At 40.8% G+C, this 14,137-nt stretch overlaps 1 protein-coding gene and 1 long non-coding RNA gene across 27 annotated transcripts in view; one reads left to right on the forward strand and one right to left on the reverse strand.

The window, feature by feature from the left end:
• The window catches only part of KCNMA1 (potassium calcium-activated channel subfamily M alpha 1), a 719,065-nt gene that overhangs the window by 166,466 nt on the left and 538,462 nt on the right, over nucleotides 1-14,137 (reverse strand). For all 26 annotated transcript variants that reach the window (XM_008519122.2, XM_008519119.2, XM_070612927.1 and 23 more), the window contains one exon: nucleotides 7,406-7,515. In XM_008519122.2, the coding sequence (XP_008517344.1) occupies nucleotides 7,406-7,515 (110 nt within the window). The remainder of the gene's footprint in view (nucleotides 1-7,405; nucleotides 7,516-14,137) is intronic.
• On the forward strand, nucleotides 2,830-4,826 carry LOC139082342 (uncharacterized). The gene is made up of 2 exons (XR_011538242.1): nucleotides 2,830-2,965; nucleotides 4,276-4,826. It is a non-coding gene; the product is annotated as an uncharacterized lncRNA (long non-coding RNA).

Consider the following 14,137-nt stretch of genomic DNA (forward strand, 5'->3'; position numbering starts at 1 on the left):
AATCAGTCCCCTTGACTAGAAAGATTGCTTGCTAGTGTGAATTAAGCATAGAAACTTGCGGTAAGGATTGCACCTTCTAATGTGCTCAGGAAGAGTACGCAAAGACGTGGTTTGGGGCTGCTGAAGATGGCTCCCCCAGGAGCGAGCTGGGCGAGGACAAAAGAGGCAGCTCTCACTGTGCCCTCCAAACCCAATTCCACCCAGAAGCACAGGCTCCTCTTCAGTTATCCAGAGGGACCCTGGGAATGTCAGGCTGACACATGCAATCAGAGTAGATGCAGATGGAAATCCTGGACATTGGGAAACCAGATCTTTAGGATCTAGGGGCTAGAATGAAAAAGACTTACATATAAAAGCTTTGATTTAAATGATAGGCTCTTGAAATGGAAACATCTAGCTAAAGAAAATTTGAAACAGTGTGATTTGTAAAACTCAGAACCAAGAAAACAGAAGTGATTTAAAATGATGTTTAGACTCCATTTCCAAATGACTTTGATAGAGGTGGAATGGGAAGCTTTGGAACACCCCCACCCTCAAACACACACACACACACATACACACACTCACCTTATCTCCACTAGCAGACCTATGACACTTGAATTTAAAAATAATTACATTCTTTGATACAGACAATTAGAATTTTCCTAAAATGTGAATAAATGCATTTTTAGAAGGCTTTGCTATTATTATTAATCAGAAACATAACATGTAAACTGTGTGTTTGTTATGCATACCCAGCATCAAGTCAAGCCCCTAGCATTCATCCCATTTCCAATTGGACTGCATCCCTGACCCCTCCTGTAGAGACTTCTAGACCTGCCATTGCCTCTGTAGCCTTTGATAAAGGGTTTTAATGGATTAAAGGTGATAATAGATTTTGGTTTGTTCACTAGCATGTAGAAGGGTAATTGGTCCTTTTCTGGGTCCCTGCAGCAGAAATAATCATACATACTGTATTACTGTTTTCCTATATGCTCAGCCCTATGTATAAGACCACCAAAATAATTGGATGAATAGGGCTAGTTTTTTGAGGAAAAATATTTTTTAAATATGAGACTTGAGCCTTTCCACAAATTCTCATAAAATGCTCATTTCTGCAGCCTGGCTAAATAAATCGATCATATAATATTCGGGTCTGCCAGTTTCTTTATGCTCCATGTTCAAATTCAAATGTCTTTCTCTAAAAACTAATGATTTCACAGAACTCAAGTTAAACTAGCTGTAGCTTTCATTGGGCAGGAGACCCAGCTTTCTCTAGGTAGCTAGTCTTAAGTTTTGCTTTCTCAAGTGGCTTCACTAGAAAGATCTGTCCATGAAAACAACAAAGGATGAGAGCATGATTTTCTGAATGTTTAGGGGCCCTGAATGCAGGTGGATGAGAGGATAGAGAACCGCCCTCCACCAGGCCCCACACTCTTAAGCCAGCACAAGAGCATCCACACTTCCATCTGGGCTTGAGGGCAGAATTCCTGCCCTTTAGCACAGCAAAGATCTGATCAGAGTTCCCCAAGTTACCCAGGCATTAAATACTCCACATCAAATCTGAATTTTAACTGCTCCATCATCTGCAGGGGACAAAGAGGGACACCTTATTTTAAATACATCCTTTGTCCTAATCCCCTCTGAGCTGTAAAACCTGATACAGTTAAGATTTTCTATTTTGCAGGTGATGACTGACTGGCTAATGTGCTCACTGTGAGATTCAGAACCTGGAACATAGTGTTCTTGCTCTTGGAGTAGCCCAACCTCTGAACCTGTGGTTTCCTTCAGTTCCTCCTTCCCTCCCTCCCTCCCTCCTCTCCCCTCTGCCTTCACATTCTTACCTTGAGGCAGCGGGGTGCATCCTCACCTTTTCTAGCTCTCATCATAAAAACACTATCGCTGTTTCCCCCTGAAAACATCACATGTCAAAAGAAATCTGATTTTTCTTCTTCTCTCATCTAAAGGGGAAACCAATTGGCTGTTATTGGAAAATCTCAAAGAGACATGGGTGTTAAGATGGTTCTGTTTGGTACTGTGTACTCCCAGCCTCCTGATTCCCTACCACTTAGAATTCCCTTTTCCGTCTTTAGTTCCTCTCTGAATCCAACTGCCTTACAAGGCACAGCTCAAATGTCATTTCTTCCAAGAACCCTCTCCTGGTCACCTCCAGCCTACAGGGAGCTCTCTCTCCCTGTAACTCTTAGCATCCGTCCTCCAGTTGCATATATTCATCAAACACTTATCAATGGGTGTTTAGCTCTCCCTGAGGATGGGTATTATGTTCCTTGGCCAGACTGCAAACTCTCAGAAGGCAGCTGCTGTAGGGAAACAGATCCTTTACCTGGCATTCACAAGTACTGGTATTAATCTTTTAATGTGCATATATTTGACCAAATCTAATTGCAGGTTCCTCTAGGGATGGCACCATGCCTGGCATACTGGCACACATATACCAAGTTCATTAAATATCTAATTGATTGGCTGGCTGGTAACTGATGGCAGAATTTTCTAAAAGGTAAGAGTAAATATAACCTGGAATGCCACAATGTATTTCTTTCTTTCTCAATGCTTACATTATATTCCATGGGACAAGATAGAGAGGGGGTGGGAGGAAGAGAGGTAGGAGAGTGGAAAAGGATATTAACTACTACTGAGAGATAAGTAACATCATTCTTGTTTCAGAAATGAGGAAACTGGGGGGCAGCTGGTACCTAGCAAAGGAAGGAGGTATGCGGAAATCAAATACCTTGTCCCAAATCACATATCCAGCAAGTGGCTGATCTAGGGGTTTGACCCCAGGCCTTTGTGACTCCATAGTTCATACTCCATGACATCACACAGCATCTTATTATTGGAACTGCTCATAGTGTCAAACATGGCCTCATACCCCAGCCCCTCACTTCTGCCAGGGGTGAGCTAGCCATCTGCACCCTCCACAGTTGCCTGCTGAGGAAGGAAAGGAGTGGGAGGAAAAAGGAAGCAGGTAGTTTTCTGGTGTTCAGAGAACAACGGGTGGCACTCTCTCCTTCATATCCCAAAGCTCCTTGCCTTGATCTTACAGCCACACAGACCCAGGGGTAAGCCAGCCATGCAAAACCCAGGGGAGATGCTCAGGAGTTGCTGGAGCTTAAAGGGGCATCCTGGGGAAGGTCCAGAACATGTCTACCATGATCTCCAACAAGGCCAAGAGGCATCTTTGAGGGTTGCATCCTGAACTGCCCTTGTTTCCTCTGTACTTCTTTGCATTTTAGCACTTATCAGTTCTCCCACCCTTAAAGTGCTGTTACTATCCTTAGTGAAAACCTGGTGGAGAGCATTAAGGGGCTCAGTGCCCCCAGATCCTTTCTCTATATTGAATTGGATGAGGTCTGGGGAGTAGGGAGAGCAGTCAGAGGTTTACTTGGCATGGTAGAGTGCAGATTTATTCCTGGAGATTGTAGAATAGCCTAAGTGAAGAAGGAATGATGGCAAGCAAGCTCACACAAAGGCTCCAATCCCAAAAACATTAGCTTGCAAGATGTGGCCCACCTACGATTCTATGACTTGGCTACAATCAAAGAAAAACATTCCAGTCACTGAGCCCAAAGTGGGGAATAAGAAGAGGTTATTCCAGCCTGTGGTGTGGAGAGATGGAGTCAGTTGGGGCTCCCAGTCATCAGACTTTGAATCAGAATCACCCGACTTGCATGTAAAAGATTCAGATTTTTTAGAACTTATCCCATACGTTAAAATCTGGAAATGGTGCCTAGAAACCTCTCCACTTAATAAGCTCCCTAGGAGTTTCTTAATTAGCTAGCCTCATCTAGCAGCTACTCCAAGCTGCTCCCAATTGCAAGAGGCCCCAGCATCGAAATCCTGGTTCTATAACTTGTCGGCTAGGTGGCTTTGGAAGGGGCACCAACGTCCTCTGAGTCACAGCGTCCTCATTTATAAACAGAGACAGTGATATTAATATAAACCTCACAGGATTGTTGTGAGGATTAAATGAGAAAACATAAATGAAATATTTAGAAATGATATTGCATTTTGCCTAAATTAGTTACTGTTTTTGGAACAAAGCTGCATCTTCTAGTGATATACATGGTGAAGCCAAAAGGCTGGTGCAGAGAAGTCAAAATGTATAACTGGCATGAGTCTCACCTGGACAGGAGAGCATCTCTCTGCTTGAAATTTTTAAAAAGCTTGCCTCAGGGTGTCTTCGGCCCCTCTTGCCTCTCTTCCTCCCCCATTCTGTTCTCTTTGGAAACAACTTCAAATTTCACCCCTTTCTCCTTCCCCTTTATCTTTTCATAGAATGACTCTCCCAGCTTCTGAGAAAACGCCAAGCTCTCCTGTGTGATGACTCCACTCTTCAAGGGGGCTCTGCCAGCTCAGGGCAAGAGCAAATTTATTTCTTTTCATGCTTTAAGATGTTATTGGCTGCATATTGTTTTAATGCAGCACGTAATTACAGAAACTGCTCTGAAAATCTGTATATTTTATCTGTGCTTTATTATACCCAGAATAATCCCCAATTCTTTTTCTTCTACATGAACCAGCTTAAAATATATTTTGGCGTCCTTTATGTCATCTTGAAATTGAATAGCCAATTCTTACTGTAATGAAAATACTTCTGCACCAGCCTGGTGATATACAACACTACACTCTAATTACGGCTGTGCTTTAATTAACCTGAATTGAAGAGTGTTATCATTAAACTGCTGGTAACTTTGAGTTATGGCTTTTCTTTAATTTAAAGTAGAAAGCACAGATAATTAAGCCTCCAGATAATCAAATGCTTGAGGAGAGCTTCAATGTTTTGGGAGGTTCCTAAATCTCATTAAATGTCCTTTCTTTATTGATTATTTCTACCTCTGCTGTATCATTGTGTTAAACGAATAATAGCACTAAGTTGAACACATTCTCACTCACATCAGAAGTTTCTTTGTATTGCAGACGCTGTACTGAACAAATACTAAATTCTCTGACAAGAAGGTGTGTCTGAGGCGTTTTCTCCTCCTTGGCGACTGTTCTAAACTTGGAAATCTATCAAGGGAAATGTTTTCAGCAGCCACTAGTGTCCAGCACTAGCTCCAAAGGCTCCAAAGGACAGTGAAGTTTCACACCACACAGTGGGTCAGAGTTGGCAAACTGACAGGTCTACAGGGCCAGGCCTGGGATGTAAATGCAAATTTGGTCTGGTTTAAGACATCAGGGAGGGGAAGGCCTACACTAAACCCTTTCTTACAGCAGACTGGAGCCAGTGAGCATTTGGCAGAAATGCAACTCCTGTGTTGGCTCATCAGATTTTCAAGAGAGGCCAGAAATCCAGTTTTTATGTGAAATACAACTCTTTTGAAATATTGGCAACTAACTTTTAGGAAATTAAATACTGTATAGGGCAAAAACATGAGTCAAATTTACCCTGTAGGTATCACAGTTGCAGCCCCTAGGGGTAGCAGTCCTAATCCTCTAGGTTAACACTCTTAAGCTTGGTTCCAAGGAGCAGAGTAAGAGAAGCAGTGGGAAAGTCCCGAGGGAAAACTTATGTTAGACATAAACACTGGTCAAGCCAGGGAAAATCAACAGCCAAGGAAGGGGGCTTTGCACGCTCCCCTGCTAATGCCCCCAATGCCAGAGGACATCTCCAGGCCCCGGCAGCTCTGCTGTGTGCTCAGACTATCCCTGCCTTAGCTATAGGGGGCCTCGATTGCCTTTTTATAAAGCCAGCTTCTATTGTAAGTCCTGAATTCTCCTGGGCTTTCTATCCTAGGCAGGCCAAGCTCCAAGGTGGAAATGATCCCCTGGGACAGCTTCAGTGTTCCAGGACCCAATGTCTCTGAATGGTTAACTTCTTTGTGTGGCAGAAAGAGAAATAGCTCTCAAATAAAGGAACACGTGGGAGTTACAACAGGGCATCCATTTTCAGAAAATAACTCCTTCCGAATCAATTACCTATTCACTTTTCCAGTGCATTGAGCATTTAGACTTTCCCTTAGAGACAGGGTGGGAAATGTCAGTAAACAGCCAAACCATTTTGGACTGCTTCAGGTCTGGGCCAGGGATGGAGAGAGTGCGCCTGCTGTGCTCACTGACAGGAGGCTCCAGGCAAACACCAGACTCCTAGGCACTCTGTCCCCTCTCCACTGCACACCGACAGGAAACCGTGAGACAGAGGAGCCCGAGAGCCCCCAGGACTAGCCTCTTCAGATCTCCCTTTCCAGAAGGCAGGTTTGGTGTGTAGACAGGCAGACAGCACAAGAGAGCAGCTTTGCTTCCTCAGCCCAATGGGTTCCCAGATTCCCATTTCTTCCTAGTTTTTATCAGTGAGACTGAGCTTATCAAATCCTTTGCTAAGGTGTCGGTAATCAGGCTTAATGTTTCAGCATTCCCAGGAAAATTGTGTTTTCACAGGGGACAGAGCCCCTGTTTGACTTAAACCCAACATCTGAGATTCTAAGTGGGGAATCGGAGGCAGTGTCATTAAGGAAGTTTCTTGGGGACCAAGACACCTGGAGCTTCTGAGATTATACCCCTTAGGTATTCCCTGTTCTACCTCGAGGTGCCATGACAGGCTGGGACTGGTCCTGCTCAGATCCATCCTGCTGAGCCAGTATAAGGACAAGTTAAGCCTTCTTCTTTTTAGTGAAGAAGACTGGCCCTGAGCTAACATCAGTTGCCAATCTTCCTCTTTTTGCTTTAGGAAGATTGTTGCTGAGCTAACACCTGTGCCAATCTTCCTCTATTTTCTATGGGGGATGCCGCCCCAGCAAGGCTTGATGAGCGGTGTGTAGGTATGTGCCCAGGATCTGAACCAGCAAACTCCAGGCCGCCAAAGTGAAGTGGGCGAACTTAACCACTACGCCACTGGGCCAGCCTCAAGCCTTCTTGTTGTAACACGGTGGTTGTCCATGTTGGGCCAAATTGCTAAGGACTTTTCCAAGGCCTCCTTCTGTACATTTGGTTCCACATTTTCTCAGCAAATTGAGGACACACTTTGAACAGTGGCTTCTCTGATGTCTCTATGATCTGATTTAATTGAAAAAGAGATTAAAATCCCTTTCATCAAGGAGTTAGCAAGATTGGTTTGGCCTGGTAAAATCAGAGAGTCATGGGTTCATGCCACCCTTCACAAATGAGTCTCTGTCGCAGGAGAATAATTCAAGACAAGCAGGAAAACTGCAGTTCATAATTTCGTACAAATGATACGTCCAAGCCTGAGATTCTCAGGACTGGAGGGAAATGTAGGGCCAGCAGAAATCCCCAAGGCAGGGACCATGTAATGACCCACTTTCCCACTCATCGTACAAGGCTGAGCACACAGGATACCCTCAGTAACTGTTGAGTGCCCCAACTGTGCTGGGCAGAGGTGGGATGTCTGTCCTACAAGGGGCACATTAAATATCCCTGAGAGCCAAAGAGCGTATGGTTAATGGTCACTTACTCACAAACAGTAGGGAAGGACAGACCCACGAAGGCACTGGAGAGATATTCTGTGTACATTTCATTTGAGACTCCTTCCAAGTAGTACTTCTGCCACGTGTCTTCCTCAATCTAAAGGAGAACACAAGAGGAGGGTTTAAGATATGACAGTAGGATGGAAAAGGGAAACTTGAGTTATACCATTTAGTAAACAAATGAATGCACTGGTTATGTGATGGTGACCTTCTTTAGCAACCAGGCACACAATTACACAGCCCACATGAAGCTTTCCATGACCCTAAACTCATAGACTACAAGTATGTCCCCCCTAAGGCACCACCTCTTTTTAACCTGTGTGTTTCCCAAGGGTGTGGAGGCATGGGCGCTCACTCACAATGCTGGTGGGCAGGTAAATAGATACAAGTTTTTGGAAAGAAATTTTACAATTGTTATCAAAATTTATAAAAGTACATAGTCTTTCACACAACAATTCCATTTTAAGCGTTCATAGCAAAGAAACAAGCAGACAAGTATAAAAGACATGTATAAGAATATCCCTTCTATTCATGCAAAATTGGAAATAACCACAAATGGTATGTTTATTCAATGGAATAGAGAAAAGCAATTAAAAATTATGATGAAAATGTGTACCTGTTCATATGGAAATTACGTAAAAAGGTACAGTACTAGTACGTATAGTCCGATCCTATTCTTTTAAAACATACTATAATTACCTGAATGTTGGTAAAGCCATAGAAAAATCTAGAAAGCTTTATACCAAAATACTAATAGTTGTTATCTCTGAGATGTAAAATGACATTTTTTTCTCTATAGATTTCTTCATTGTTTGATATTACAGTGAAACAATACATCTATTTCTAGTTTGGAAAAAAAAATAGTAGATTTTTCCAACTCCACCTTGAATATCACAAAAGGTAAAATATAGTTTCAGAGTTATCTTACCCCAAATATCATTAAAATGCTTTTTTTTTTTTCTAATCAATTAAGTTCAACTGGTTTTCCCAACACCCTTCTTCCTGGTAGTCATTTCTGGAAGGATTTTACATTAGAATCAATCTTTAAAAACTAAAAAGTGAGGGGGCCAGCCCGTGGTTGAGTGGTTAAGTTCACACACTCCACCTGGGCAGCCCAGGGTTTGCCAATTTGGATCCTGGGTGCCGACCTACACACTGCTCATTAAGCCATGATGTGGCAGCATCCCACATAGAAGAAATAAAATAACCTACAACTAGGATATACAATTTCTGGGGCTTTGGGGAGAAAAAAAAAAGAAGAAGACTTGGCAACAGATGTTAGCTCAGGGCCAATCATCTTCACCAAAAAATAAAAAGAAAGAAAGAAAGAAAAAAGGAAGAAGAAGTTTCTTCTCCACAAAACAAGAAAAAAAAAAGAATTCACCAATGACAGGAAATTTCAAATAACATTAGAAAAAAATTATAAAGTGAATAAGAACAAGAATGCTGATGATCTCAGGGATTCCCAAGACAGGCGGGCAGGCTGTGTGGTCCTGGGGTCTCTGCAAGCTGCTGCCTCCCACGTTCACCTCTACTGAGGTTAGCGAGAAGACGATAGGCAGTTTCCCAGCCAAGAGAAAGTGTCTCTTTACAATTTTTTGTGCTGATATTGAATTAAAAGTCATCTTGCCTGTGGCCCAATAGTCAATGAGGGGAAATGCAATGTGTGAAGTTGAGAGAGTTGGAAACACTGGGAAATGCACACCTACCATCTACTTGGTGACATTCTGCAATACAAAAGCCAGGAATAATTTAGAAATAAATTGAATGCTCCCTGCTTCTATGCTATTTGTCTGCTTTGTGCTCAGTCTGGGGGATTAGATTATGTGGGTTAACTTCATTAGCTTGAGCTGCTTCTAACCTACTCCCACCCGTTAGACATTAGCTATGCACTGCTGCTGGGTATGGGTTGTTTATCTACAAATTGGTCTTCCCCAGAGTGCGGTATTTTAAAAAAAAGGCACTCAACCATTTCTATTGTTAAACTGTATGATTTTAAAAATTAACTGCAATGTGTTTAGCTAAGCACAAACTTCTTAATTTCCTTGAATCATAAGATGTCAACTTTTTTCAAATAAAAGATATTCTTGACTTTGTAAGCAAAAGTCATTAATTCTAACTAATTTGAAAAAATCCTAGTCTACATTAGTAAATAACTGAAAATATTTGTTTTACCAGTGGATAGGATACTATATGAGCAACTGCCAATTATAAATCCTTATAGTAGATATTTATGGGCAAGTAGTATTGTTAAAGTGGAAGAATTTAGCCTATTCTTTTAGCAAAGACGTTCTTTTTATAACGTGTTATTTAAATATTACACTTGATTTTCAAAAATAATGAAAATATGAACCTTTATCTCCATTATTATTGATTTTGGTGGTATTCCTCAATTAATATGGTTCTTTTAGTTATGGTCATATTTTCATGTCTCTATGTGCTAATGGAATTACTCTTTAGATCAAATTTTATTAATTACTAAAGTTAATCATTAAACTTTTTAAGTAGAAACAGATTTTTTTGTAGGATAACAATATTATTCATGTTCATTTTGAATTAGCAAAGATTGTTTCATTCATTCATTCATTCATTCATTCAGCAAATACTTATACTCATTCAGCAAATACTTCTGTATCTTAGGACCTATTCTAATTACCAATTAAATCTTATTTAAACTGGTATTTATTTTCCCATATTTTTCTCTTTGCCAGAAAAAGCACCAGCCAGATGTATCTGGCTAAGATATATCTGACTAGATATATGTGACTTTCACTGATTTTTCCCATATTTCTTTTTCTGCAAGTTTGCCTTTGAGGCTGATCTGAAATGCTTGAGGACTGAAAGTCAACAAACTGGAAAAAATATATAGAACTTTTCTAGAAAGCCAAATTCCTCTTCACATCCGTATGCAGATTCCCAGTTGGTGTCTACAGTGCTAGATACAGTAGCACTGAATGCGCTGTATACATGCTGAGGAGTTTAAATTCAGCAGCAGAACCCTTTAAGATTTCCACATCTTTAACAGTATTTCTGAAGAAAACACTTAAAAATGGTTAAGATGTTAAATTTTATGTTACATGTATTTTACCACAATCAAAAAAAATCTTTAAACCCATATCTATAACAGAAGAACAGAAGAATCAATAATCATAATTACACTGAGACTCTTTAATCCGTAAGGTCAAGAATGACAAGTTGTAATAGAACAAGCATAGGAACAGGCCGTCACACCAGGAGAGTCAGGGAGTGGACAGCCAGCCTTCTGACACTGTAGGACGTCACAAACTTAGGCAACAGGCCGTCAACCTTCATCCCAAGGCGAGTGCTTAAATGATCACTTCCTGTCAAGGTTTACCCTTCTAAATCTCAACCTTGACAACTTTGACTGACTTTGGAAAAGCAAAAACAAAAGTGCACCTTTGTCACTTTTACCTTTGTCCGCAGTAATGAAATGCATTCTTAGGAAAGGAAAAATAAGTGTAAAATATGTTGAGTTTAAAACATTTGTGCCTTAACACGGAGAAAATGACAGTAAACAAAGAGATCTAGAGAGGGTGGAGCAAGTTGTTGTCATTATGACTGCTCTTTAACAGATGATAAAACAGAGGCACAGAGAGGTTAGGTAACCCACTGAAGGTCACAAAGCCACTTAGCGGTACAGACAGGATCCAGAGTTCACGTTCTTTACCACCCACCATAATACCTCTTGCTAGAGATGACAAGGTAAATATATAGGGTAGTGGTGTGCTAGGATTTTAGCGGGCAGGGAGGGTTTGCTGTATATAAGTACCTAAGGGGAAAATATCAGAACAGAAGCCCCTCAATGACTCAAAATCTTAAACCCTGGAGCCCATGACTTTGTAAGCGTTCACTGAGAAGTAAAACGGATTTTGAGTAGAGCTGAAAGGAGAGTTCAGGCTCCCTCTCAGAGCATGACAGCATCATTCCTATCCTATGAAATGGAACCATCCTAGCCTACAACTTCTTTCCTAAAATAGTACATGCTGTTCTCCACATTTGTGTTGTCAACGTATTTTTAGCTGTAATGCAAATACACACATCCCAGCAGAAAAATGAAAGAATGGGACCAAAATGACTTAGGGAAAGGCACCAAAATTAATTTGCCAGCCATTCAACAATCAGTCAAAGGCGAAGCATTTCCTGAGGCAGCAATTTCTCCCTTGGCTGTCAGATCAAACTCCGGCTGCTTTAGAAGAGCATCCAGCAAAGATGTGCAGGTGGTGTGCTGTAAGTCCTTATTCATCAAATGCTCACAGAACCTTCAGTGCGAAAAGAGAATTGAGCCATTGGGCTAGCTCGTTTACACTTCTCATGGTCTTATTTATCTACCTTTCATTATCTAATTTTTCAACCAGTCTAGTTCAACCCCCAAAGTAAATGGTTCATACCAATCCATCAAAGACTCCTTCCAACCAGAAACATCAGCTTTGGCTCCCAGGAAAGTAACACCTTCTTGATCCCAGATTCTGCATGTGTTACTAGTGGTAGGTTGATAACGACACCCTTTATTTTTTATGCTTTCTCTGATTAGAGTGAAACTGTGTTTCTCTAATGCTAACAGCCCTGTGAATGTAAAAAATCAACCATCTTGGCTAGGATATGTTACAACCACCATCTTCTGTTCCCAGCAAAGAGTCTGAATAACTGTATTGATTACAGCCAAATAATTTCGCAAAAGTCCATCCCTACCTCTGGAGTCATGTAAATAATTCCAAAGATTAGCATATAAAAATCCTTATTCAATTGAAAACAAGCACACTGTTTTAATCAAAATATATGTCATATTATGCACATCAAAAATAATGAACTAAAAGGAAATTATAAAAACCAATAACCATTATGCTAATAGCTGCAATAAGAAAAGGTGAGTTGTGATATACACACTAACCTTGTCCCAAACTGGTAGTAGGAGGCTACTGTATTATCAGGTATTTATTGCATTTACTAATTTTTAAAAATGTATCCAAATTCTCAGTTAACATGCTTCCTCTAAAGAACGCACAGTTTTATATCATAAAACTGCTTAATAAGAATTAATTGGCCACATGTGAATGAACATTTGTACATATAAATTACACAGTACATTGTCACTATCCTTTATAATGTGACAGTCTAAAACAGAATGCAGTGACATGAACTGATCAACATACCTCAGATCCCATAAAAACATTTAATATGTTCCTACAAAAAAGACAGAATACCCACAGGAAGTGTCGAGCCCTTGACTACAATAATAAACACGGAATCAGCATTTACGGGCTCTAGGCTGAAGAGCGTAGAGGCTGGTTACTAAAATGTATGGGGTCATTTATCCCCATTTCTCAATCGCATGGGGAAAATCTGATTTAATGTCGCATCTAATTGTTTCTTGCTGGAAAGAACAATGTTAAGGACAATTGAGTATAATTGGGCTTCCTGGACTCTCTCCCCCTTTATCTCCCTCTATGGTCCAGTGCTAACAAACTTGCCCAATGGCATGTGGCTATCTCTTCCTCCCTCCCTTTCTCACCTCAACATTATTCAGTTTAGTTACAAATCCTAAAATCAATTCACGGAATTCAAAAACGAAGCGCCTGCATCTTGTTTGTGTAAGTCCTCACAGGTGCCAGAACAGAGAATGTCTCACTGCACAGATTTCCAGGGGTGGAGCAAACCGGTGATAAAGTTAGTTGAAACCAAGGGAGGAGACAGAAAAGACGGGGAACAAATGGTGATTTGCACCTTTTCAGAATATATTTCTTCTCTGTGCCAAATTGCATATCAACACTGGACTTCTTGGATGTGGACTCAGGTCAGCTGCCCTTTCGAGAGCAGCAATGGATTTCAGGAGCTCCGTTACGATTTGGCATTCCACAATTATGGCCTATTTCAGATTGCATTTTCCAGAATGTGAGAATGGACGAAAGGATCTCACACTTTTCCAAAGGCTTCAGGACAATGTCCATTAAAACAAATCAGTTGGGATTTGAGGGAATGCCAGATAACTGGTTGCTTCAGCTCTGAATGAATAAACAAACAACTCCAAAGATTAATTTTGGGTGGACTTGAGCCAAATCTCTTATTCCAGACTAGTGGGCTGCAGACTATCAAATGAGATTTCTTCCATCAGATTTCTTCCATTTCCAATATGAAGAAAAAATTAGCCCACATGAGATGTACAAAGAGAGATTAACAGACCTGCAAAAGTGTTAGAATACGAGTCATTTTCCTCACTACTTTACCCCAAACCAGATTATTTCTGAAGAGACAGAGTGCCAGAGAAACCAAGGTTAAAGGAAGGGTTAGCAGAAAGAGTGATATGAGAACTTTTAAAAATAATTATTATTTAGAAATTATCTAAGAAAGTGTTGCCTATGTGGCAGGAAATTGGTATTTTTTTCAACACGTAGAAGGTTTTCTACCCTCTCCTTATTTTTCTCTCCAACATGGAAGAGGTATTTATGCTCAAGATGTCAGACCTTTCAAAAGATTGGCCTAGTCCCTACCTGTCCAAATAGGACTTCAGTTTTGCAATCTTGCTAATAGTTAAGAACATTCTCATTTGTGCTTCAAATAGTAAGGTCCTTAAAGTACCACTAAAAATAATTCTAATCTGGGCAGAGCAAGCAGGAAGTAAATGTCCTCAAGCAGACATCTGCCGAGCAATCCTCATGAGGACAATTCAGCCCCCAGCATGCAGAATTTTCTAGGACAGAGCT

Source organism: Equus przewalskii, chromosome 1, assembly GCF_037783145.1.
Source record: "Equus przewalskii isolate Varuska chromosome 1, EquPr2, whole genome shotgun sequence".
NCBI lineage: Eukaryota > Metazoa > Chordata > Mammalia > Perissodactyla > Equidae > Equus > Equus przewalskii.